The 27,355-nt window shown below is 38.1% G+C and overlaps 3 protein-coding genes across 14 annotated transcripts in view; 1 reads left to right on the forward strand and 2 right to left on the reverse strand.

Annotated features, from left to right (window-relative positions):
* The window catches only part of SON (SON DNA and RNA binding protein), a 31,331-nt gene extending 27,266 nt beyond the window's left edge, over positions 1–4,065 (forward strand). For 2 of the 5 annotated variants that reach the window (XR_011648703.1, XM_004474447.3), the window contains 4 exons: positions 459–606; positions 2,165–2,236; positions 2,345–2,460; positions 2,945–4,065. Coding sequence is in view for 2 of the 5 variants with exons in the window: in XM_004474447.3 (XP_004474504.1) it covers positions 459–606; positions 2,165–2,236; positions 2,345–2,460; positions 2,945–3,004 (396 nt within the window). In the remaining 3 variants the exon portion in view is untranslated. Of the gene's footprint in view, positions 1–458; positions 607–2,164; positions 2,237–2,344; positions 2,461–2,944 lie in introns of those variants that run through there. The other 3 variants (XR_011648704.1, XM_023583474.2, XR_011648705.1) reach the window with 2 other exon arrangements.
* A 71-nt stretch (positions 4,066–4,136) lies between these two features.
* On the reverse strand, positions 4,137–13,201 carry DONSON (DNA replication fork stabilization factor DONSON). Its single transcript, XM_004474444.5, has 10 exons — positions 12,768–13,201; positions 12,166–12,246; positions 10,889–11,092; positions 9,799–9,977; positions 8,940–9,118; positions 7,135–7,216; positions 6,920–7,024; positions 6,280–6,478; positions 5,478–5,690; positions 4,137–4,911 (listed from the first exon to the last, which is right to left on the reverse strand). The coding sequence occupies exons 1-10, from the start codon at positions 13,065–13,067 to the stop codon at positions 4,774–4,776; spliced, it is 1,680 nt and encodes a 559-aa protein (XP_004474501.1). The 5' UTR covers positions 13,068–13,201; the 3' UTR covers positions 4,137–4,773.
* Positions 13,202–13,654: 453 nt separating this feature from the next.
* Positions 13,655–27,355, reverse strand: part of CRYZL1 (crystallin zeta like 1) — a 51,668-nt gene continuing 37,967 nt past the window's right edge. For 4 of the 8 annotated variants that reach the window (XM_058296190.2, XM_058296192.2, XM_058296191.2 and 1 more), the window contains 7 exons: positions 23,417–23,550; positions 22,398–22,509; positions 20,605–20,703; positions 19,385–19,506; positions 18,401–18,506; positions 16,165–16,210; positions 13,655–14,164 (listed from right to left, as the gene is read on the reverse strand). In XM_058296190.2, coding sequence (XP_058152173.1) covers positions 14,065–14,164; positions 16,165–16,210; positions 18,401–18,506; positions 19,385–19,506; positions 20,605–20,703; positions 22,398–22,509; positions 23,417–23,550 — 719 coding nt within the window. In that variant the 3' untranslated portion in view covers positions 13,655–14,064. Of the gene's footprint in view, positions 14,165–16,164; positions 18,196–18,400; positions 18,589–19,384; positions 19,507–20,604; positions 20,704–22,397; positions 22,510–23,416; positions 23,551–27,355 lie in introns of all 8 variants that reach the window. The other 4 variants (XR_011648706.1, XR_011648708.1, XR_011648707.1 and 1 more) reach the window with 3 other exon arrangements.

Here is a 27,355-nt window from a genome sequence, read left to right on the forward strand (position 1 = left end):
GGATGACAACAGTATGCTTCTTCAGTGTCCAAACTATTTCTAAATGATTTCTGGGCTTTATTCATTAACTAGGTACACCTGGGACAATTTAATATTATTGAATGTTTTAACGTTGCCTTCTTTTTATTTTGCAAGCTAAGAAGACATACCAGTGAACCTAAAATAGTGGACGAAAACAGGAGTGTTCAAATTTTTTTGGAGGGGGGAATGAGGGCCACTGTTTTAAAACTGCCATTTACTTGCTTTGACTTTCAAAACAATGCCATGTTAATGTAAAAATATTTAGAACATACAGACTACCATGTATAGAAATAATAGTATTTAAATTTTATTGCTATATAATAACTATAACAGATCTAGGAGTAAAATAAGATTTTACTATTTTTTAGAAATTTACCAGTGAGTTTGTAATCAAATTCTAACTGTAAAATGGGGACATTTTACCTTTCTTTGGATAGGATCAGTTCTTAAGAGCAGCCCCGGTAACTGGAGGAATGGGAGCCGTTTTGATGAGAAAAATGGGCTGGAGAGAAGGAGAAGGATTAGGAAAAAACAAAGAAGGAAATAAAGAACCTATTCTGGTTGATTTTAAGACAGACCGAAAAGGTAAGGCTTTTTCAAATGGTTTATTATATATCTCCTTTATAACATTCTTTTGATCTCAGTGATACTGAACTGGAGGCAGTTCCTATGGTATATGCACAAATATTTGTCAGAAAAAGTTTAACCCTTTCCACATACAGCAGCATATTTTTATATAAATGCAGATAGAGACACTAATTTGAGCTTTTTGGAAAGGCAATTTAATGTCACTATTACTAGATATAATGGAAATGTGCATATATATTGCCTTGTGTTAGGCATCTTGGAATGCTTATCACTACCTGTATTTTGCTACCATCTTCATGTCTGGGGGGGTCTATAGCCTCAGTTGCTAAGTATTAAATATATACTTCATACTTGCAGATACCAGCTAATTAGTATCTTCTAAATCATTCTTCACCTGGAACAATATCCTTTTAAGTAGAATCACAGGGGGCTGCCAGCCAGTGTGATTTATTTAAGCTTGAATTTTAAAAGTGAAATCCTCTCCTTGCTTCCTGGTCTTTGTATTCAAATAGAAAGTAACACTGAAGTAATAAAATTACATTAATCTGTCTTAAAGAATTTGGAAATGGATTGACTCTGCAGCAAAATTAATACAGTCATCCACGTAAAATACTATAAATTAGAGGGAATTTATTGTAATCATGAACATATAAAATCCTCCAAAAACAGACTGGAAGTAATGTAAGAATCATTTCATAATGTAGCCTTAAGAATTGAATGCTTTCGATCAAATTAGAAAAGGACATTATGTCAGTGTTGTCACACTGATGTATTATTTACAGAAGTTGAATAAATTCTTAAAGATAAATGGGCTATTGCCTCTTGAGCAGTGGTTTCTCGTAAGGAAAGAGCCAAGGATGCAGTGCATAATTCCATGGAGTGTTATCCTTGGAACTGTACATGGCCTGGGTAAAAATTCTGATTGCAGAACATTGTAGGACAGGTTTGGGAAAACATAGTAGTAGTATGGTCTTAGCAAAGGAGTGGTTGAAGAATTCTTAGTATATATATGGAAGTTGGGGAAGGAATAGAAATTTCCTTTTCTGTTGGAAAAGGGAGGTTATGCAGAGATATTTACTTTTTGAGAACATCTCCTGTTTTCTAAGTCAGAAAGGGATTATTTGCTGGGGAAAAAGGCCTGGTTATCTGTAGAGAAAGTCTGTAGAGGATAGTCTTTCTCATATTTTTTGATGGCTTAAAATCCACCTCTTCTGGAACGTGTTTTTCACTGAGTTTCAGTTTTTGAAGGATAAGAAAACTAGAAATCATTTGCAATCCGTAGTCACTACTTTGTAAGCAGACCTGGATTTGCTGAAATTATGGCACTTAATTCGCATATGTAGTCATATATTCCTTGTGCTTTCTGAAAATTGATTTTTATACAAATTTCAAAATGAACATATGAATATAAAGTATAGATTTATATATTGAAACAGGAAGAGATAAGGCTGATTTGGAAACCATGTGTAGTAGGAGCTGGTTGACTTTTTAAAGGCATGGTGGATTGACTGATGTTGAGGTTTGTGAACTGTATTTTTTTTTTTTTTTATTTAAGGTCTTGTTGCAGTAGGAGAAAGAGCACAAAAGAGATCTGGAAACTTCTCTGCTGCAATGAAGGATCTGTCAGGTAAGAGCACACTTTTCCATTTCTTCTTGCCCCATCCCCCACCTTGAATTCTTAATTTATAGCAAAAGATGGTAGAAATAATTTATAACTAGTATTTCTTCTCTGCAGGCAAACATCCTGTGTCTGCCTTGATGGAAATCTGTAATAAGAGAAGGTGGCAACCACCTGAATTTCTCTTGGTCCATGATAGTGGCCCTGATCATCGCAAACATTTTCTCTTTAGGGTAAATATGAATTTCTACATTAATTTTAAAAATTTATTAATTTGGTGATAATGTTAGGGGGTGAGGGATGAGCTATATATCACAAGATTAATTTATGCTGATTGTGGGTTGGGGATATGCTTATGTGTGGGTAGATTAGTGGGGTTTCTTAACATTGAAGGGTGCTTTGAAAATATTCTTAAAAAATGTTGATGGGAAAAGATAGGGGCAAAATTAGTAGAGTATTTTGTTATTTTCTAGTGGAATACTGGGGAATTAAGTTAGTAGTTATTTCCATTGGGTATTTTCCCGATTTGGAGATCTACTTTCAATTTGTAGTCCCTTTTCTCAAATGATTTTCTTTTTCTGGGTTGAGATTAATTTTAGTTACTTATTATGGGTTTTATATTTTTGTAAGTTATTTTTTTAGCATTTAGTAAAAAAATACAAAGCTAATAAATATTAAAGTTTGATGCTGTTCTTATTGTATGTTTTTCTTGAATAGGTATTGAGAAATGGAAGCCCTTACCAGCCCAATTGTATGTTTTTCTTGAATAGGTATTGATAAATGGAAGCGCTTACCAGCCCAGCTTTGCCAGCCCTAATAAGAAGCATGCTAAAGCCACAGCAGCTACTGTGGTTCTTCAAGCAATGGGCCTTGTACCAAAGGACCTCATGGCTAATGCCACTTGCTTCAGGAGTGCCTCACGTAGATAGATTGAGGTTTTATATTAATCATTTCAGAATTTTACTCTGCATCAAAATGTATTTCCTCTTTAATGTTGTAAATATTTGGCAATTTAAGACATTGTGTAAAAAAAGCAAGCTGTACAAACATCTCCAGGCTTTGATTTTTGTACCATGGAAATTGTATTTAACCATACAGGGTTTTGGTATGTTTATATTGTTTACCTTAGTGATGTATTTGTTTAAGTGGCTAACATCCAAACAATTGATTGTTTGAAGGCATCAGTAATCTTCAGTGTGGAATGTTAAATAACGCTTTTATACTGTATTTTGTACTATGATGTAACTCCCCTTCCTTATGGCTAGGCTGCTGTAACACTTGCCTGTAATCCGTGAAGGGCTGTGCACCTTGTACTATTTCACAATGGGTTCTGCTGGACAGATACTGGGCCAGTGTTATTGAGGTAATCAAGCAAGATCTGTTCCACAGGGCTAATGCCACCATCTCCCCTTAAAATTTTGTAGAAGTTATAAAAAGAAAGTGGTATGTTGTGTGATGATCCAGCACTAAGTCCTGCATTCCTGTTAAAGCCATTTGGGCCATAAGAAGGGAGTCAAAATGAAGTCTGACTAGAATTCTACTGCAGAGGCCAAGTACATTTTAGTATGGCATTGAGTTGTGATATAGTTTTACTTTGATGTGCATTTCGAATTTCAGCTACACCTAGATAGACTTAAAATAATTAAAATGCTGTAACCAACTTTAATAAAATCGGCACCCAGCCACTATTTTGTTGACTATGAGAAAGTTTAAGTTCATGTTAATTTTTAGGGTCTATAGAATATTTCATGTGTATTACAGTGGTATTCATATGCTATGTCTCTTAAACTTTATTTTCAAAAAGCTTAAGGCCCAAATACAAACTTCTCTGGAATAAATGTGGTGTTTTATTTTCTGGATTATAAAGTGAACACTTCTTCACTAAATACTCTTATTCTTTATCCAATACTTGATTTCTAAGCACTTTTATTTGAATTATATACACATGCACTCAAATACCGACAATAGCACATTAATACTATTTTGCCATGCCAGCTGAGAATACAACTCTTAACACTATAAGGAATACAAAATACCCTTTTCTCTGGGTTAACAAGCATTAAAAAAAAAAATTAGGTGTATTTGAGGTGAACTTTAAATCGGTAGAAAAGCTGAGGTAGAGGCATCAACAATCAGCTCTGTAGATATGTCTACAAAACTTAGTCTTAATTGCCCTGATAGGTCTGATCATAATTCCATGAGAAACTGCAACAGACTTAAGCCTCCCATTTGCAAAAAAAAAACCACATTTACTTTATTTTCTACTGAGTTTATACTTAGGTTGCTGGGATCTAGAATTCTCATTCAAGTTATTTGAGGTAGTTAAAAAAGCTATCTTCAATAGAAAATGTTGACTTAAAAACTTAAATCTTGCTAAATGCAAGTAATAAAAGCTAACATAAAAAGCTGTTTACAAACATCCTTAATATTTCTATTCCTTTCTTTAAACTTCAAAAATGAATTTTAAAGCCAAAGGTAAAAGAATCTTGAATTTCCTTGTTTAGAAGGCTTTTTTTCCTCAAAGATTCCGTTTAGGCTTACTTTGTTCATGATCTCCAATTATAAATGTAGTCACTCATTTCCACATGCCGTAAAGATGATTTTCCCAGTAATGGTATTTGAATAAGCTGGTCCAGAGTCTTGGGATGCAACCCACAGTTAGCAAGTTCCTTAAGAACACTCTCCTGTGGAAATTTAAAGCCAAGTCAGTAAAAAGCATATCAGCCTTTGAATACTGTCAGGTCTTTCAATTACCATGGGTACTTAGACTTGGATAAATAAATGGCTCACTCTTGTTTATAAACCTATCAATCGGTGTTGATCCTTAAGAATTTTTACATAGTGACAGCACTAAATTATTGGTTATTTTTACAAGTTTGCCTAATTGATAAAAAGTTTTTTTTTAAGGCCTTAATTCTTTTTTATAATCACTCCAAATAAAAACCTAAATAAGTTCAAAATTAAAGGCAAATAAATGGTTAAGTATAATACTCATAGTGAACTGACTTAAAAGTCAGTTTTCTTTAAAACTTAAAAAAGAGGCATAATTAAGTTCACAAAAACAACTTGTAAAAAGCCTTTTTTGGTTATTCACAATCGTTAACTACAGTTTGATAACCTGGAACACAAGTTTGGCTTCATCATAAACCAGTATTATTTCTTCCAGTTACTCTGGGGCAACTCAATGTGATTAGAGCAGTTATGAAAAACAAGTACTACCAATAGAACAATTGTTCATAGTCTTATTTACCTTAACCAGTACACTGTCCACCGGAGGGTGGATATTAAATACAGCAGTTGGCTCATGAGTATACAATCCTGAAGAAAATGATCCACTCTGCGAAGATCTGAGTAGTGTTGTCACAGAATGTAGAGAATGAGGCATGACAGGCCCTGTAATCTCCAAACTAAATTGATCCTTGTATCCAGAATGAACTTGTGTCTTCACATTTATACTTCGTGCCTAGATAGAAATTTAAAGAAAAATTATGGTCACAATCTCAAAAGATGTGGTCAGTATTCCTGACTCCTAAACATACTTTCTTCTCTTAAACAAAAGTAGTTCTTAAGACATCAAAATAATGTTACATGGGTAAAAAGTTCAGTAAATTTCTCAAAATGTCTAGCTAGCACATTCTACTCCCAAATCATAAAGCTGTAAATTTATATTTTAGATAATTTCTTCTATAATACCTTCTGGCTTAATAGTACAATTTGAATACATAAAGTTTGAAAAAAAAAACAACCCAACCATTTTATTGCTTTTAATACTTGAAAAAAAAAATTAAGTAAAAAAGGAAATTAAAACCAAAATATTTTTGTTGCCTATTACACTTATTTGATAAAACTATTCTCATGTAATTGAGCTTGTTTAATATTAAAAAATTTTCTTCCTGGGAGGAAACAAGAACAACAAAACATGCTCCAAGTAAAGAAACTAGAAGAGGTTATTAAAAAATAAGGATTTATCCTATCAAAGAAAGTACTTATTTAAATACTACATTATCCAGATTAGTGACTTGGAGAATTTCCTTTTTTCTTCCTTTTATTACCTTAAGCATTTGCATTGTGGCACCTCGAAAAGCTATAGGGGATAACAATGTTGGTGGAAGTCCTGCCTGTGGACCAGAGGTAGCAACTAAACTTTTACAGTTGATCAAGAAATTGAGCAAGGTAAAGGTGTTGATTCCTTTCACCAATACAACTGACTCAGGTCTGTGATCCATTTGTACTTCATGTTTCTCTTTCCGCCTGAGGATAACAATTAAGGAAACTGTAAATGTAAATCCTATGCCAATGGGAAAATTAGTTATCTTGCTTCTGAATTACCTGGAACCTCTTTTCTCCCTTATAAAAAGGAAATGCTCTTGCCACACCCCTCTTCACTGCAAAAATTAACAGTGTAAGGCATATATTTTGTTTTCTTTTTTAGTCAAGAACATGTTCTGTCCCCATTCCCCTGAACCAAAAAGGAATATTATTTAAAAAAAAGACTTATAATTGTTCATGGTTTAATGGTACTTACGATTTATGATTAATAGCAAAATGATTTTATTTTTTTAGGATTTTTAATGTCATGATGGAGAATTAATTTTTTAGGATTATAGTCCTAAAACTGTCACTCAGTATTAAATGGCTCACAAATTTAATTTTATAAAAATTAATTCTAATTAATAGCCACTGAAAGGATACAGCTTGATAGAGAGTATGTCTGGTTTTTTAATTTTATCTTGCACACCCATCTCTTCCAGCCAGGAAAAACTTTCTTCTTCATCTTCATCACTGATTGCTTGTTCCCTAGAAAACTGCTATAGTCAGTCAGGGTTCCCACTTCACAAAACTGCTACAAAACTTATTTGGGTCTATATAGTCCCTGGATCATATAAAAGGTTATTGAAATCACATACTCCCCATGTCCCAAGCTTGTTCCAGATGCTTTCTTCTTCTTATGGCCATTTTCTTTTATTAAAGGCAGAGAAAATTCAATACCTACATGAGGAAGAACAATGTAACTGGATTTTCTATAATACAATCTAGAAAAAAATATTTAAACTGGTATGCCCTAATTTAGAGCATATAAAATCTGAAAATGCAAATTTTCACAATTCATCTATTAAGGTGGTAGCTTCCATGTTTTCTTGACAGCTGCCCACAATACACACGTACTTGCACACGTACACATGCATGTTCACATATATTCCTGAAACAAATGGTTCAGGAAATTACATGTCCTGACTACATTTGATACCTTTTCAAAATTATATTCTACTTTATTTCACTTAAAAAACACAAGTGTTAGCAAATGAATAACAGATTTAGGATATTAAATTTGAGCCTCATGGTAACTACAAAAAAAATCAGAGAACACGCAAGCTCAGAGAGATAGAAATTAGCGTACAGGCTGCCAGGGATGGGAATAAGGCAAGGGAATAGGAGTTAATGCATAACAGGTACAGGTTTGTTTGGAGAGATGGGAAAGTTTTAGTAATGAAAGGTGGTGAGGTTATGGCAACATAGTGAATGTGATTACTCCCACTGAACATTATGCTTTGCTTTGAGATGGAAAAGTTTATGTTGACTATATGTTCCCACAGTTTAAAAAAAAAAAAAAAAAAGTGCAACTGAAGAAGCAATGACAATTAAATGCAATGTTTGGTCCTCTATGGAATCTAATAATGGAGGAGAAAAGGCGGAAAATGGCATTTTTGGACCATGTTAAAAAATTGGAATATAGAATACAAGCTTTACATCAATGTTTAATTTCTTGAAGTTTATAACTACACTTAGGGTGCTTACAATAAGTGACAGTGGCAGTATAAAGTGTTCAAGGAGCATGAACACTACTCTCAAAGTGTTAAAAAAATAGGGACGCAGACATGGCTCAACTGATAAGAGCATCTGTCTACCATATGGGAGGTCCAGGGTTCAAACCCAGGACCTCCCGACCCATGTGGAGCTGGCCCACGCGCAGTGCTGATGCACGCAAGGAATGCCATGCCACGCAGGGGTGTCCCCATGTAGGGGAGCCCCACACGCAAGGAGTGCGCCCCGTAAGGAGAGCCACCCAGCGCGAAAGAAAGTTCAGCCTGCCCAGGAATGGTGCCGCATACACGGAGAGCTGACACAACAAAATAACGCAACAAAAAGAAACACAGATTCCCGTGATGCTGACAACAACAGAAGCGACAAAGAAGAACACGCAGCAAAAAGACACAGAGGACAGACAACTGGGGCGGGGAGAAATAAAATAAATAAATCTAAAAATAATAATAATAATTATGGCCAGTAGTGACACATCTTTACTTGTTAAATTCAGAATTACGATAAAAGAAAATTCTCACCTTGAAAAAAAACAAAAGCAAAACAAAAAACAAGTGCTGGTTGGACAGATTAAACTGATTTCATGATCCACCAATGGATACTGAACCCAGTTTGAAAATAATTTAAGGGGGTAATTAATACTATAGAAAAATTCCTACAAAAGCATATTCAGTGACTTTCCTCTCCAATATGTGTATTACTTGAGCAATCATATTAATTTAAAGCTTTGTATCGGAAACAGCTAAATAATTGCTGAAAAAGATAGGAATGAATAAATAAAACATTAAAAAGTAATATTAGTAACTGATAAAAGAAAATTTAAATGATTTAATTTTAAAGCAAAGTGTTTATTATATAACGTGTGGTATTCTCACTTTAAGCCTTATGTTACCTTCATTTTTCATAGCTTCTCTTAAACCTCTAGTTGTGGGAGATAGGATAGCTGTGATTACATCATTTCCTGCTAATCCTGCTGCACGGAAGAGGACAGTAAACTGATAGGTACAAACGTAGAAATAGGGGCAAAGTTTTGTCTTCAGTAGATTATATAGAGAAGTAAAACTCACAGACCTATGAAGCAAAAAAAACAACAAAACCACAACTCATGTATTATTAAACATTGACTCAAAGTTTAAATTTTTTATAATTCACTTTGACACTCACCTATATAATACTTAGTTTAAAACACAACACAAAATATTTTCTGGTTACATTCAACCCGGCATTTAAAAGACTGAAAGTGATAATGGGGATGTACTGATTACTTTTAAATATTTTATTTTTTTAGGAGGTACTAGGGATTAAATCCGGGACCTTGTACATGGGAAGCAGGTGCTCAAACACTGAGCCATACCTGCTCCCTATTATATATTAACAGATCATGTTTACCACTTGAATATTAACCCCCTTTTTAATTTAAAACAAAAGTTGACATATAAGTGGTTGCTGACTTTCTAACAAACTTCTGCTGGTAAGAACTGAAGCAGTCACTGACAGGAGGTAACCTTCAAGATTTATGTCTATTTGTATATATTAAAACATTTTCATACATTCCACAATTGGATAAAGAAATGAATAGGAGTTTTAAAGAAATGTAAACAGTAAAAATGTTGGTTATTAACAGTTCCAGATAAAACAAATGCAGAAGGATGCAGAGATCCTTTACCATTATACATTTCCACATCATAAAATTAGGAAACTGCTAAAACGAGAATTCACAGTTAGGTTACATAACTTTATTACCGTCTTACCAGTCACTCATTAAAATATGTTGTAGGGTTTCATCATTTGACCAAGGGCTTGTCTTTCCAGTCATTTTTCTATCAGCTCCAATACGAGGGAACAGAGGTAGCCATGGCAAGGCAGGATGGAGCCAATAGATAAGACTCTGCTGGAAGGCACAACGGAGCTCAGTAGACAATTTAGGATCCTAAAATCCAAAGATGATATGCCACATGAAAAAGAAAGAATTTCATTAAATTGGCACTGAATATATCAAACTCAGTCTAAGCATCTTTGTTGCTTCCTATAGTAAAGTGTCAATTACTGTTATCCAAGTGAAAATGTAGTTTTAGTCTTATTTGGAAAAAAAGCTTTCTTACCAGTAGTTACAGTCTGTTAAGCAACACACCAGAAGAAGCACTTAACCACAGATGGAACCATTTTCCCTCTCTACCACCCTTGAAACAAGATTAAAAAAATTTTTTAAAAATATAATCAGCAGGATAGTTATGTAGGGGTATGTATGTGTGTATCTATGCATGTGGGTAACACTATGTTCAACACTCCCTACCAGTTTCAAAATCACCAGTAAAAACTGGTAACACAAACCACAAATGATCCTGATCTATTCACTGAAAAAGATGTACCAAGGCCGCTTTTAGCCTAGTTGAAGTTGCTCAGATGCTTGAGAGCAACCTTCTAGAACTCAGTAACCGAAATTTGCAACAGACCATTACCCAGGCAGAAAGAATCAGTGCATATTGCTACTTATAAGTAAATCAGTAAAATAACCCATCTGCCTTTGCAATCTTAATGACTTTTCATTTTATTTCCATATATTTTCACTCTCTGACCTTCAAAAGGAATGGTTTAATTAAAATAATTCCTGCCTACAACATTTACTAATTATCAGGACAAGTCTCTTAATTTAATGGGCAATTGCTGAAATTGACAAAAAAAACTGCATGAAAGCACCATGTGGGAAATAGAAAATTTCTCGAATCTTAAATGGTAGGAAAAATCATTAACCAGTACTAAGACTAAAGAATGACATTTTGCAGAGAGGCCCATTTTTTCAGTTAGTTACTTTAAAACATAGCTATTTTACTTTAGAATTACCTGTATTCTTTGAGGCAAAGTAACTTCCGTTGCCCTACAGTGCTGGACAAGACCTTGAGCCTCTTCCTGTGCTTTCAAATGATCTGCCCAGGTAAAGGGTTGAGAAGAGGTAAAAAGGAGTCGAGTTTTAATACTCCAGTCCACAGGTAACTCAGTACTTTCTGAGGATGGAATATCAGATTCGGACAATGATACATGTAGAGTCTTTCAGAAAACAAAACACAAAAATAATTAAAAATTAAAAAACAAAACAAAACCACCCTTCAATCTAAAGATTTCATCAACATATCTAGTCACTGAAACGTAAAAATTACATGCACTGTATAACAAATAATATTGAAAATACATACTGTGGAGAAAGTGTAGACGGTCACTTAACTGTTAATGGGGTTACTTTTCGGAAGTGAGGCAATTGTGTTGTTGTGGGTGGTGGCGGTCGAGGGGCAGGTTTCATTTTTTAGTTTACATAATTCTATACCGTTTTAGTTATAAGAAGTATGTATTATTTTCATAATCGTAATTTCAAAAAATAAAATTTATTACTACTACTGTGGTCAAAGTAATCTTTCAACGACGTTTAAAAAGTGCCTTGTAAGCCTTTGAAACTGTGGAATACAGGCTACGCTGCTCCTGCAGGCACCTTACGCAGGGCCCTTCAAGGCCATATTTAAGGAACATCCCCTGACCTCACCAGTGTGGCCCCCCTCAATCTGTTTTGATGTTCTTTCAGGTCAATATTCTCAACACCACCAAGATTCATCAGAAAAAACGTAACAGACGAGGAACTACGGCCAAGAGGGCACGTGAATAAGGCCCTGTATTTTTAAAATTAAACTCTCACTACAGAAGCACCGGGGAACGGAAGGACGAGCTTGTGTTCGTGCCGGGGGAGCGGCAGCTGGGGAGGGTCGGGGCTCTGCCACAATCTGTGGAGACAGCCTGGGGGTGTGGTGTGAAAACTCCGCGAAGGACTAAGCCCCCAGCGCAGCTGACCCCGGAGCGCTGGCTCCCGCGACAAGCCGGAGTCCCTCCCAAGGGCAGAGCGTGCTCGAAACTGCTGGGGGAGGCGGGGACCCACCCGGCCTCCGCGTCACGCCGGGCGTCCCGGGAACCGCCGAGACGCCTCCCCTGCAGCTTCACCTGCGGCGAGGCCACGTCTTCACCCCGCCAGAGGTTCTCCCCGCTCTCCGTGAAATTATTTCCCGAGCAAAGTGCTCTGGGTACTACGGCTTTTTATGACGAGAAACTGCATTCTAATGATATTTAAAAACTATTACCTTGGGTAACTCAGTAACGGTCGTTCTTTCAGGCAACTTCTCGTCCCACAACAAATCATTTTCTTGATTAGAATCTACAAGCTGAGGTTAAAAAAAGTGACCTTTTAAACTTACATGATGTTTACATTTGCTTTAAATACGTACAGAGCCTCACCAGGCATGCAAGTTTCTCAATAAACCCAACGGCCTGAGCGCACACGCTCCCAAGGCAGGACATCCGCGGGCGCTCGTTGCGTGCCTGAAGTTAAATTTCAAAACTGGGGAACACACAGCCCGGCGGCTTGGGCACCTCCTCATGTATACTTCCGCCTCACTCCGAGAGCCCGGAAACGCAGGGGCTCCGCGCTCCCGGCGCTGCCCTCCGCACCCGGCCGGCCCGCGCTCTCGGCCGCACGCCACGCGGCGGGGGCCCCGGCTCGCGGCGCGCGCTCCACGCAGGCGCCTGCCGGACGCACGGCCACGCCCAGGGCTCGGGACCCCGGTGGGGGTCCTGAGGGCCCTTTCCCCGCCGCGAACGCCGAAAACTTTCCACCAGCGCGGGACAGCCAGGTCAGCCCACGGAACACGACAGGGCCGCGGCTGGCGGCCACGAAGACACTCACCGGGCCCGGCGCCTCCTGCTGGTCGCGGGGCGGCCCGTGGCGGGGGTCGGCGGCGGCCGCTGGCCGGTTGTCCAGCCGGGCGAAGGGGTTCCTCCGGGCCGCGGGCGGAGGGCCGCCGCCTCTGCCCGCCGCCGGGAAGGGGCGCAGCGGCAGCCCGGCCGCTAGGGCGGCGCGGCGGGCCGCGGCATCGCGGGACGGGGAGGGGGCGGCTCCGAGGCTCCGTGGTCTTTTCCGGCGGAGCCTCAGCGTCTCGGGCGGTTTTTTGAAGCTGGGCGAGTAGCCGGGCACCGAGACAGCCATGACGCTCGGCGGCGGCCAAACGCCCGGCCAGCGCTTCCCGCGCGCGCCGCCCCGCCCCCGCCGCCAGTGAGCATGCGCCGGAGGCTGGTCACCGACCCGGCGCCCGGGTCCCGCGCTCCGGCTCCGTAGGCGCGGCGTGACCAGAGAGCACGCGGCCCAGGGTCCCCAAACAGACAAACGCTATGAGGTTGAGGTTCACGGCAGCGACGTGATGATGTGCCCGAGGAAGGCCGCCTGGATGGAAAGGAAACATCATCCTCGAGCTGCTGGCCGGCAGTGGAGACGCCCCTCGCCGAGAGGGCCTGGGCTTTCTGCCCTGGTCCCCAGACCCACAGCTCTCCAGTGGGAAACCAGCACGCTCGCTCTGCTAGCGCAGCCTGCAGACCACCCTCCCGTTCTCAGTTCGCCAGCCCAGCCCTCCACGCCAACTCTGCCGCTGCCACTGGCGAGTTACTGTGATCCTCTTGTCTGATCTCGGGCAAGCCCTGGAGTGAATGAATATTTGAAAACAAAATTTTAAGTGCCTATGAGCTTGATCCTTTGAGACTTTAAAATATACTTGAATGATTAAACTACCACAGCAAAAGTTTGTTAAGGAAGGTGTTGAGAATGGAGGTGATACAAAAGCAATAAAGTTATTTTGACAGTATACCAAAGGCCTGTAAATACAGCGTTATCAATAGAGCAGTGAGTTTTGCTGAAAGCCGTTTTCTTCATGGAAAGAATTTTACAGCACAGGTAAAATGTAGAGGCAAAATAACTAAAAAGGCTTTCAGAATATTCCCCTTCAGACGGTAAATATAGAATTATCTTGACCTCTGGCCCAAGAAGTTATACTTCACATAACAGCATCTTGTCTTAAGGTACCAGGAAAACATGCTTAAAAATGGAACAACTTGCTTTTCTCTTCCTTGATTTTTCTGAATAATTTCCAAGGAAACGTTGGCTTCAAATACTGGAATGTGTTCATCCACATGAGGTCTGAGGAAGAATAAAATTAAAATTGAACAACTTGTTTTTTTCTTCCTTGATTTTTCTGAATAACCTCCATGGAAACTTTGGCCTCATATAGTGGAATAGGTTCATCCAGCTGAGGTCTGAGGAAGAAAGAAATTATTGAAAAATGTCAAGTCTCGTTAAAGATAGATTAGAACATACAGGATGGGAACTGACAATTGCTATAGTCAATTCTTTTACTTTAGATAATTCAAACAGACTCGTTCATTATTGCCGCTGTTAAAAAAAAAAGTTAAATTTTGAAGAGGAAAAATACCTACTTTATTCACTCCCTCATTTATGACAACAAATCCAACTTTTTTTAAAAAACAAATTGTACTTTTCCCCTCTACTTCTCCAGTCACGGGTTAAGTTGCTTTGGGAGGGGTGATGAGGAAAAGTGCAAAGTACAGTGTGGGATGGAGTCTCTATTTACACATACTCTAAGGAGTACAGGAAGGCAGAAAACTCATGAGCCTTTTCTCTCTTTGGGAATAATTACAGACCACCAGATACTCTTTGAGAAATGTTAAAGTGCAGCTATTTATTTAAATAAAATAATAAAATATGGAGGCAACAAGTGTATTGTAAAAGCTGAAACAAAAAATGGAAAGACAGGTACAGTGGTGGGGACCGGGAGGGAGTGAGGGTTCAACAGTGAGCCCCTGATACTAATGACTATGCTTGTGAGCTGATAAACCCAAAATAATAACAAGGCCTAGAGCAACTTTGTGCCTGGGAATTTCCTTCTGTCAGCCTTCATGTTACTCAAATGTGGCCAGTCTCGAAGCCAAACTCAGCATGTAAATGCAATGCCTTCCCCCCAGCGTGGGACATGACACCCGGGGATGAGCCTCCCTGGCAACGAGGGACCACTATCAACTACCAACTGATGATGCAACTGGAAAATGACCTTATACGGAAGGTTCAATGCGGATCAGCAGAATATCCATGTCTACATAAAATACCATGACTTTAAAATGCTGTTTGACCTAAAGTAAGGGGGAAATGGAAAGGAGAAATGAGTTTATATGGCTACGAGTTTCTAAAAAAGAGTCTGGAGGCTGGCAGAAGGTTTGCCCTCATGCACAACTGAGCAGAGTCAGAGAGACAGATAAAGCAGATACAACCCCCAGATATTGGTTCCTTTGAGGGCTAAAGAGACCCATGGGAGTTATGGTCATGGCTGATGGGGTTAACTACCAGGGCAGATGGCCCCTCTTTGGAAATGGTGTTTATGTGTGATGAATCTGGACTCAGATGGGATCTCCCTTCATAAGACTTTCATGCTAATGTGCTGGAGGTGCAGTTAATGTTGGGGTTTAAGATATATTTAGGGGATTTGAATCTCTGGACTGACAATGTGATAGCCAGATCCTGAGCCTCAACAGACTCCAGCACCTACAATCTGATTTATTGGACTTACCACACTCAGCTAAGATGGAGGTGAAGAAGGACAACCACCACACCATGGAGCCTAGAGTGATTACAACTGAAAATGGGAGGATTGCATCCAGCATCCAGGTGGAATCTGAGCCTCCTCTTGACATAAAGGTGCAATGGACACAACCAATCCAGTGTCCACATAGAAGAGGTGGCATTGGATTGGGAAAAGTGGACATAATGGACAAAGGGTATGGGGAAAGGCAGGAAGAGATGAGAGGTGGAGGCATCTTCGGGACATGGAGCTGCCCTGGATGGTGCTTCAGAGGTAATCACCGGACATTGTAAATCCTCACAGGGCCTACATGATGGAATAGAGGAGAGTATGGGACATGATGTGAACCAATGTATATGAGGTGCAGAGGTGCCCAAAGATGTACTTACCAAATCCAATGGATGTGTCATGATGATGGGAACGAGTGTTGTTGGGGGGGGGGGGAGAGGGGGGGGTGGGGGGGGTGGCGTTGAATGGGACCTCACATATATATTTTTAATGTAATATTATTACAAAGTCAATAAAAAATAAAAAAATTTAAAAAAAAAAAAATAAAATTTCATAAAGATAAAAAAAAAAAAAAAAAAAAAAAAAATGGAAAGACCCTTATCTTCCTGAGAACAGAAAAATAAACAAGAACAATAAATTGGTTACTTAGCATACCTAAAAACACCAGTTGATAACTTCTCCATCACATCCTTTAAGATACGTTCTGGAAGGATAGTTAAGGAAGCAATGTAAAGGAAAGAGGATTAAGTAAAACCATAAATCAATGGCATCATTCATTAAGCAGAAGATGCCAGATATCACCCGTCTTGATTTTTGCAAGAAGTTTTAAAGGTTTGCACTATCAAGTTCAAAATGTTAACTTACAGAAATTCTGCAAGTTGTCAAGTTTACCACTAAAACAAGGAAATGATGTGAGAGAGGCAGTGGTGTGATAAAGAGCCTAAAATTCAAAGGACTAGTGATTCAAGAAGCAAGCCTAATGCCCGTTCTATATAATGACTACTTTTATCCCAAATGGATAGCCATGGTATAATAGGTTTTCATTTCTGCAATATTCATGGCATTTTAATTAAAAAATATTTTAGCACTTATATCTATTTCTTAAGATGCAAATTTAGTTGCTCAACTGGCTGCTTAAAATTGGTGTGGAGTGTTATAAATTGTGTGTGTGCATGTGTATGATACATGCACTAAGAATCAGAATCTGTAAAATTTGAGAGAAAATTTGAGTCATCAGATTTTAGAAAATATTAGGATCGAGAGTCTGTATGTAATTGCTAGTACTGGAGAATTATTTGTGGCATATCACACAGCTGGAAAGAGGTATCTATGTTAAGTCACATGCAATGTGACCTGATTGAGGGGGGTTCTCCACAAGTGCAGACTAAAAGTCTAATTAAGGAATGGAGAAAATGTGATCATAAGCAATTTTAGCTATTCAAATTAGAAGACCCAAAGAATATTCATTTATTCACATTCCTGCAGATTCTCTTTATACATCTGTTAATGTCTCTGCCATCAGTATATATAACTTAAAGTATTTCTGATTTGGAAAAATGTAACATCATTTCATAGAAACATACATTTCAGCATGACACATGGGTTTCGTCAGATAGGTTAAACTCATCTTCTTAGGGGGGATTTGAGAGAATTAGTAACACAAGCAAAGCAGATAGATTAGGTTCTGACATGTATGATGTAAAACATGCTAACAAAAAAAATTTGCTAACATACTATTTTTAATAGCAAGATGGTATTCTCTACAGTTTACATCTCTTGGGTGTTCCTGGTCATTGCAATGTTGTTGGACAGTTAGACTGTTTAAAAATGAAACTGATTAAAATTTTTTTTTAGTAAATTAACAAAAAAATTTTTAAATATTTAATCAGAAATACCTTAAACCTATACATTCAAGACATTAAGGGGATCTTTTGATTTTGAAATGTACCCCAAAACTTTTAGCATATGCACTATATTGATTAAATATTACAATCTGTAAAGCTTTGAATTAAGTCTATCATTGCTTCTAGACAGGGCTGGTTCATTTTATTGAATTCTTTATAACTATCACCATAGATAAGGACACACATGAAACAAAAGTCAAGTATGCTATTTAGTGGAGACAAGTATAAGGCCATGCAAGTCTTTATGTACTCATACATTCTATTAAGTAATGAGAACTTATTTTTTATCCAACATGCTAAAGCTTTTACCAAGTGCAGCTGCTTTTAAAACAGTCACTTTAGAAATACGAGTTTATTCTTAAGTCGACCCTGCTCTGAAGATTTTGGACCTTCCCTGTGGAATTGCTTTCATATTCTCAAAACAAAACTTCTCATTTGGCTTCAATCACCAGATGTGCTGCTGAATGACTTCAGTTTTATAAAATCATACCCATCCTTGTTTGACGAAGAATTCCTAGCATTGATATGTGTAAAAATGCTACAAACTCAAGGATTTTGAAATGTTTTGTGCAATGGCAACATCATAGGAATGAGTGTGCAGCCTCTCCAGCAGACATGTAACTTCCATAATGTTAGGTTATAAACAAAATAAAATCATTCACGTATTTTATGGTTTATGTCCTATTTGGAAAGGAGCCAGCCTGCCTGGTTGTGGTTCTTGTTTGGCCACTTGCTAGCCATGTCCCTGGGCATTAACCTCGCTAGGCTTCACTTTCTTCACCTGTGAAATAAGGATGATAAGAGTAAGCACCACATAGAGTTATTTTAATGTTTCAATGAATAAATTCCTGAAAAGCACTGGGAACATTGGCATACTCGATGGACGTTTATTATTATTACTACCACTACTACTACTCAAAGAATTTAATGATTAGCGTATAAGATAAATTTTGAGCTAGAAACTCAAGTCACTCAAAAAAGGATATAAAGATATTTCCCCTGTTGTACATTTGACAAATTCCAAACTTCATCATTAAGGAAAGACAGTGTTGCTCCCTTGAGGAAAAGGCAATGGCTATCTGGAGGATCCAACTTGGATAGAATGCACAAAGACTGGTCAGTCACTGTGAGTTTAGCAGTAGAAGGATGACTGGATCTTGAGCCAGAAAAACTTCTACACAAATAATGTCCAAATCACAAATCATTAGCACACAAACTAGCAATATGTAAACTATGATTTCTTTTCTTAGTCTTGGTCCAAAAGGATGAAATAGCAAGGTGATGTTTACAGGGAAGATGCGGCGCCAATGTAGAATTCTGGTGATGAGGTGGTAGTGTGTGTGTGTGTGTGTGTAAGAGAGACAGACAAGATGGGGTGTGTGTGTGTGTATTGAGAGAGAGAGAGAAAGACAGACAGACAGACAAGATTGCTGGCTACTTACTGACCCCTCTATAAGGATGTTGGAAAACTGATGAAAACTGATGATGACTGTATGGTTGCATATGCAAATATATGAAAAATCAACTAACATTCTGTTAAAAATATAACTTTGGGGGATAATTTATATATGCATATATATAGTAAATTCCAATTTGAATTAGCAGAATATTGTGGTAATTCTATTTAGAAAGAGTTTACCTTGTAAGTATATATCGACAATGTTTCTTACCCAGAAAAAAATTCTACTTGAAGTACAATTATAACATTTAGAAGTCACTACTTCCAAACCATTAAATGAAATTAATTATAATTTATTCCAGTTGAAGGAACTCTTTACTAGACAATATTTTAACATATTGTTGGCTAGCATATAGCTTAAAGTAAAAAAGTCATATTTCTTTAAAAAAGAGTATAATTCAGAATTTTTATTAATTTTTCCAAACTTCTCCTCAAAAAAGACTTATGCATTATTTTTTGTCAATTACATTCCTTTGGTGTAATAGTAATGCTTTATTGTTTCTGACAATACCTGAAGGTTTTCTTCTGTTGTTACCCAATGACCTCCAACACCAAGAAGTGTGATGATATCATGCTTATGAGGCAGCAGTTGTAATTTTATAGCTGGTTCATCATCTTTACTATATAATCTCACTTTTAAAGGGGTAGTAAAAAAAAAAAAGAAAAAATATAATTTATAATAATCTGCATAAAAATTTATTATTCAAACATGTTCTCTTTACTTTGGAATGTAAGAATGAGGAAGATTTTTCTTAGAAAAAGGTGAAACAGTATATTTAGATACCTTAAAAAATATGTTTTACACTGAAACTGGTTGTAAAATTTACTTTAAATTTAATTATTACAGAAACAAATAAAGAGAAATAGTCTGATTTCACTTGAAAACCTGATAAAGTAATGTAACACATAACCACCGCAGATAATTTAATCATACCATTGGTAGCTTAATATTTTGGGAAAAGTTGACTTCTGGGTAAAGAACTCATAGACTCAAGACGGTCATACTTGGACATAATTATTGAAATGCCCATTTGAAAATGTGGCAAGTCAATGAAGTGTATTCATCTATGATTCCCATGATAGAAGATGAATTCTAACAAAGTACAGATAGCCCCTTGCAGGCTTGGAAACCTGTCCTTTATGTGTGATGGCATGCCATCACACGTAAGTACTTAAAGATTAGGTGTTAAATGGATATTGGTTAAAAAGTTTAAGAAAAGTGAAAATGGAACAAAACTCTCTGCATTTTCCATACAGAGACTGCAAAAGTCAACTATCCAAAAGAGGGTAGCAGAAGTGAGTGCATAAGCATTTCACAATAAAGGTGAAATCTCAACTAATGTGCAAGAGAATTGCTTTCGAGATCATGTGTGTAGATTTCTTGTAGTGATACAGCATTTGTTCCTGAAACTTCAATGCTTTTCTGAAAGCAGTATTTCTGTTAAAAGGGCCCCCAAAAGAAGCCTTGCTATAAAACTTAAGAACTGTAGAGTTCATCTTATAATTTAAAAGCAGGCATATTCTCTCTTCCAGAGAAACAGAGTGTACAGTGGGAATAGAGATAAAGAGCTCCAACTTAAATAGACAAGTTTTTTGTTTAAAAAAAAAAAAAAGATAACTAATCATCCAATTTAATAAATGTGTTAATAATTATTCCCTGATTAAAATTTTTTTATGAACTTTGTCAAATTAAAAAAATTACACAGCCTACTAATTTAGGAAGATACCAACCTCCAGCATCTAGGACAATATCTACTCCCAGGCCACCTGTTTCTTCTAAACAGCTTTCGGCAACATGAATCTTTCCATTAGATACATCAATCACACGGGCTGTAAAGGACAGGAAATTAGGCAATTGTATTATTATCTATATGATCAATACAAATAAATGACAGAAAAAGAAAAGCATAAATAGATCTGTCCTCTGAAATGAGTTAAGTGATTCAAACAATGATTAATGGGGGAAAAATCAATCCAAATTATACTTTTTTTCTGGTCTAATCAAGTATTGGTGAAAATCAATTAAAACGAAGAGACTGGCATATTCAATACAATGGGGATAGCAACATTTTATAGAAAAAGTGTTTCAAGGGTGGTCTGTTGACATAAAGGACTCGTATTGAGTTCCAGGTTCTCTACAGTTTTTTTTAAAAGATTTATTTATTTATTTATTTATTTATCTTCCCTTCCCACCCACCCCCAGCTCCGGTTGTCTGTTCTCCGTGTCTATTTGCTGCATCGTCTTTGTCCGCTCCTGTTGTTGTCAGCAGTATGCTGAATCTGTGTTTCTTTTTGTTGAGTCAGCTCTCGGTGTGTGGGCGGCACCATTCCTGAGCAGGAGGCACTTGCTTTCGCGCTGGGTGGCTCTTTCCTTACTGGGCACACTTCTTGCATGTGGGGCTCCCCTACGTGGGGGACACCCCTGCGTGGCCCGGCACTCCTTGAGCACATCAGCACTGCGCATGGGCCAGCTCCACACGGGTCAAGAAGGCCCGGGATTTGAACCGTGGACCTCCCGTGTGGTAGACGGACGCCCTAACCACTGGGCCAAGCCTGCTTTCTTCTACAGTTTTTGGATATACTGACAAAACTGAGAATCTGTAAACCATAAGCTGACATGAATGGAAAGATTAAGCAATTTAGTAGAGTTTAATGGAATTTTAATATAATAAGTTCTAAAGTACAGTTGTGCAATATGATGCTTATCTATTAAAGGCTATTTTTTCTCAGACATAGAAATCTCTCCTCATTTCCCCATGGACTCCCCAAAATGAAGAAAAATCCCAAGGGGAAGGAAAAAGAACATGATTAATTTTGACAGAGTTAATAAAAATGAAACTAATGTTAACTGGCTGCTTTAAAGTATTATATTAATTAAAATAATCCAATGAGAGAACTTAAGAGAAATTCTCACCATGTGAACTGACAAATGGGAAACATACATGTTTTATTTTTGTGCCTTTTAATGCCTTGTTGAAGAAAATTCCTTGAAGAAAATTCCTCTCAGAGCTGCTCACAATAGAGGAATAGCCTAATAGTAATCTAAGATTTCACGGGGGCAGAAGCAGTGGAGAAGGACACAAGGGAAATAGAACTGAAGCAGCCTACGAAGGGCAGAAATAATGAAACATCTCTCCCTTCAACAATACTACATTATGTTCTTTCTCTCCGTTCCATTTTCATCACCAGGTATAAGAGATTAAGAAACATACCAGGTGATATAAAAATATACTGAGTTATTAACTAAACTCAAAGAGGTATCAGCTGTATCTAAATTTTGTCAGAGTTTAATTCAGACTGGGGTAAGTTGATGATGCAAAGAAGAAAATACTGAAAAAAATACAGCCTTAAAAATCCTAATTTAAAATGACCACTTTAATAAACGGACTCAGCATAGATATTAGATGCATTTTAAAAATTACTTTCACTTGGCATTTTATATTTTGCTTTACAAATGCAGTTTTTAAGGTGATTTCCCTCTGAAATGTAATGTTTTAAAATTTGTGTTGAGTATCATGACTCACCTATAGCAGGCCTAAATCTTTCAAGGTGCTGCTTGTCTTCAAGGCTGCACGCTGTTGAAATCACTTTGGCTCCTCTATGGTGTGCTAACTGAATGGCTATTGTACCAAAGGCCTGTGTGGGGAAAAAAAAATACATGATGGGTTTATAGATACAGGGCAGAGACTGTATCTAATTTATTTTATGGACTATTTAGTGAAGTACACTTTTGTGATACTTTAGTATAATATTTTAAAATAGTATTAGTAGAAAAAAAAATCCAGATGTGTTTAGTAAGGGAAATATTTGTCTTTATTCTTCAGAAAGGGTGAAAGATAAGCTATATAAATTACCAGGTCTCACCCAGTCTGATCACAGTACATATTTTCAAGGAGGGCCACATTCAGAAAAATGGCCTTGCAAAGAGAAAAAATGGATCTTTAAGGATCTTATTGGCATGATATTCTAAGACAATTATATAATACACATGCAAGTCCAACTACCTCTCTTTGAAGACTGAAGCACTTCAGAAGTCCTATCCTTCTGCTGACCCCTGTTAAGTTCAGGGAAACACTAGTAGCCTGATGTTAAAAGCCAATGCTGAAGACTGTTCTGCCTCTTTTTTAAGGAGGTTCCGGAGATTGAACCCAGAACCTCATACATGGGAAACAGGCACTCAACCACTAGGCTACATCTGTTCCCCAATGAGAGCTGGTTTTTTCGTTTGTTTTCAGGAGGTACCAAGGATCCAACCCGGGACCACAATGTGGGAAGCAGGCACTAAACCATCTGCTTCCCTGCCTTTTTTCCCAAAGAAAAATAGGGGGGAAGCATTTTCATCAACAGCCAGATTAAAAATGAAACTAAATTCACCCCAAATTTTGTAACATTTTTAGATTACAGAATATTTTTATGTATTATTATTTTGAATGTTTTTGATATAGGTAAAGGAAGTATTTTTAGCAAATGGATAGCCCATTACTAAATTGCCTAGGTTTACTGTATTATGGGTCTATTTCTAAATGAAGCTATTAACACCTACACTTGCTCCATCCATTATCAGCACTGATTTTCCAGGAGAGAGATGAGAAAGATAATGCAGAGCTGTATAGGCTCGTACTCCATCCCGAATGGTTCCAGCTGCTTCTGTCCATGTAACCTTTTCTGGTTTGTGAACTATCACAGAGAATGAGAGGAAAGACTACATTAGCAAGTTTGCTAGTCCTGCCTCCACCCCTACTCCCACCAGTGACCTGGTCCAATCCTCAGGCCTGTGACCTAGATTATGGTCTCCTTGTTTCTAGCTTGCCCAAGTACAATCCATCTGAACAGGGACCAGAGTGTGTGGATTCCCACCACTCCCCGAGATGGCTTCCTCATCTGTTTGCTCGTTGTCTGTTTTTTCTTTAGGAGGCACTGGGAACCGAACTTGGGACCTCTCATGTGGGATGTGGGCACTCAACGGCTTGAGTGACATCTGCTCCCCCGTGTGTAAATATTTTTAAAGCTTTTTATTGTGAAATAAAACACATACAGAAAAGCACAAGAGACAAAGTACAGCTGGATGGATAAATACTCAAGCAAGCACCATGCTGGTGAAGAAAGAGAACACAGCCATTGTCCCAGAAGCCTCTTCGCTGCCCCAGATGTCACCATCATGCTAACTTCTTACTTACCTCATAGTTTAATGCATTCATAAAAAATTAATTTTTGCTTGTGTTTGAACTTAGATAAATGGAGTCATCATATATACTCTTTTCTATCTTGCTTCTTTTGCTCTAAGGTTTTTTTTTTCCTATTTGGTTGTATCATTGTCTTTTTGGTGTGTTGCTTTGCCCTATGCGGGCCTGCACCTCTCCATGTCTGGGATGCCTTTTTTCCTTTTTTTACTAGGAGGTTCCGGGAATAGAACCCAGGTCCTCCATATGGTAAACAGGAACTCAACTGCTTGAGCCACAGCTGCTTCTCTCAACACTGTTTTTAAGCTGTATCTTTTCACAGTGCACGTGGCTGTAATTCTTTCATTTTTAGTATTTTATGGTGCTCCCTTACATGAGGATACTTTTGTTTGGCTATCCATTTTTCAGATAATGAACATTTGTGTTGTTTCAAGTTTTTGCTACAAAAAGAATATTCTTGCATGAAAGATCTTGTCACTGGTGCATGGTTTTCTCTAGCATACTTAGGAGTGGAAATCCCCAGTCCTGTGATCTATTACCTTCAACTTTATTACACACTTCCAAAGTGGTTGTTATCTGTTTACGTTTCCACAGCAATCTATCAGAGGTCCTGTTACTTTACACCCTTGCCAACCCTTTGTATTACGAGACCTATACAATGTTACCAATCACAGAGGTGTATAATGGCTTCTTACTGTGATTTTGTTTTTTCCTGCTGTGGCAATTTTATTTTGTGAGTCCCAAAAAAGAGAAATTTTGTTTTAAATGAACCCATTCCTGTGGGTGTGAGACCCATGTGACTGGATTATGCCGGGGGTGGGGGTGGGGGTGGAGGGGTAGGGGGGTGAGTAATGTTGATCTCTGCCCTGTCTGATATAAAGGGAGAGACAGACTGAAACCTTGGCAGAGCTCGGGGGCCATCTTGCTTCACCACATGGCAACATGCCAGGATCAACAGCACTGCCTTTGGTGAGAAAGCATCTCTGATGGTGCCTTGATTTGGACATTTCATGATCTTGGAGCTATTGCTGGAGCTGATTTCCAGGTTCTTGGTTCCGCCGTAAGAAAGAATTCAGAGATGTTCCACCATTATAAGAAAAGAAATTAATAAGGAGAAAGTACACACTCAAGACCTGAGTGAGGGCATGCTTAAGGAAGAGATGCTTTTCTGGCTATCACAGGGGGTTAGAGTCTGTGCTCATTGGCGTATTTAAGACAAAGTAGAGGAAACTCACTGGGTGGTTTGGTTTCTAGGGGATGCTGTCCAGTGATAATTGGCTTTTGGATACTGTCCACGAGCTGTGCTGCATGCACTGATGGGTGGTGATTGGCTTCTGGCCACTGCCCATGAGACTTGCTGGTGTTTATTGCATGAGATGTTTATGAAAATAGATGGGTAGTGATATGGCCCTTCTTGTTCTTCTTGCATTCTGCTGTGTGATAATGTTGCAAGTTGCATTCTGATAATGCACTCTGGGGGGATGTTGCAAGCTGCCTTCTGATAACTTGTGTGAGATACTGGGTACCCCTGCCACTGTATCTCTTACCAGGTGGTGTTTGTGTAATGCTTTGGGTTTTCTGCCTGTCTTCCTTAGGTCCCTATTCTATCCTGCCTCAGAACTATAAGCTTTTACCCCATATAAATTCCCATTATAAAAGCCAACAGATTTCTGGTACTTTGCATCAGCAGCCCTTTGGCAAAAACCAAGACACCTGACTTCTAATGAGGTTGAGCATCTTTACATGTTTGTTAGCCATCCAGAATTCCTTTGTGAAGTGCCTGTCAAATATTTCATTAACTTTTCTATTGTGCTGTCTTTTTCTTATTGATTTACAGGAGTCCTTTATATATGTTCCAGAAGAGTCCTTTGTCCGTTTATGTGTTGCAAATACTGTTTCCAATTTTATGGCTAATCTTTTCAATCTCTTTTATGTGTCTCTGAAAAATGAAAGAGTCAGAATGATCTTTAAAAAACATAACATTCTGACACTTCTCTGCTTAAAATTCACTAATGACTTTCCACTGCACTTACAACAAAATGTAAACTTCTTAATAAATTTTTAAAAGTTCCATATGATCTGACCATTAAGCTATTCCCTAATAAGTTCCAATACTTATTTTCTATTTTGTATAGTGTATTTGATTTTCATTATACAAACAATCCTTTCTCATTTTACCTAAAAATAAACTTTATAGCAATATTCATCATTTTTACCAGCTCTTGTAAATATTTTTCCTCTAATGTCAATAGATGCAGTTAGGGGAAACGGACTTTGGCCCAGTGGTTAGGGCGTCCGTCTACCATATGGGAGGTCCCCGGTTCAAACCCCGGGCCTCCTTGACCCGTGTGGAGCTGGCCGTGCGCAGCGCTGATGCGTGCAAGGAGTGCCGTGCCACGCAAGGGTGTCCCCCGCGTGGGGGAGCCCCACGCGCAAGGAGTGCGCCCGTGAGGAAAAGCCGCCCAGCGTGAAAAGAAAGAGCAGCCTGCCCAGGAATGGCGCCGCCCACACTTCCCGTGCCGCTGACGACAACAGAAGCGGACAAAGAAACAAGACGCAGCGAATAGACACCAAGAACAGACAACCAGGGGAGGGGGGGAAATTAAATAAATAAATAAATCTTTAAAAAAAAAAAAAAAATAGATGCAGTTAGCCTGGTTACAGGGCAGTTATCATTAGCACTGCATTAAGCGATAAACGAGTGCCATCTAGTGGGGAAGCACAGTATTCAAACAGAACGTAGGGTAGCAAAATATATTAAAACTAGGTGATAGTACATACAGTACTTTATTCCTTATCACATTCTTTAAGATAGCTACTCTATGATTTTTACTAATTATGAAATTGGCTTCAGGATAATTAGCTAATTTTCTAAGGCCACATAGCTAAAGTTTGAATGCCAGTCTCTTAACAGTCCATCTACTCTAACAGTGCCTGCTTTATCTCTGTACAATTTATTTATATGGCATTTTCTTGGAACATCTTTCATCATAAGCATTGGAACTATTTATATTTTCATTAAAAAAAAATCAAACATTTGTTCCTTAAATACTAAGAGTAAAAATTTCATATTTATGATTGCAAAGGCTTTAACATTGTGTGGTTAGACAGGAGTTAATGTCAAGATCCTTGCTTTTGTGTTACCTGGTTCATGGGTATTTATTAATAAAGAAACTAACCAAAGAGGGCCATGCACAGGCAATAATGAGTGTGTCAGGACCCAAGGATTATAATCATTTCAATTTTTGGCCCCTCAGGTCCAAAGGAATAAAAGGACAACAATGCTTAAAATGTGTGCCAAT

This window comes from Dasypus novemcinctus, chromosome 4, assembly GCF_030445035.2.
Source record: "Dasypus novemcinctus isolate mDasNov1 chromosome 4, mDasNov1.1.hap2, whole genome shotgun sequence".
In the NCBI taxonomy this organism is placed as follows: Eukaryota; Metazoa; Chordata; class Mammalia; order Cingulata; family Dasypodidae; genus Dasypus; species Dasypus novemcinctus.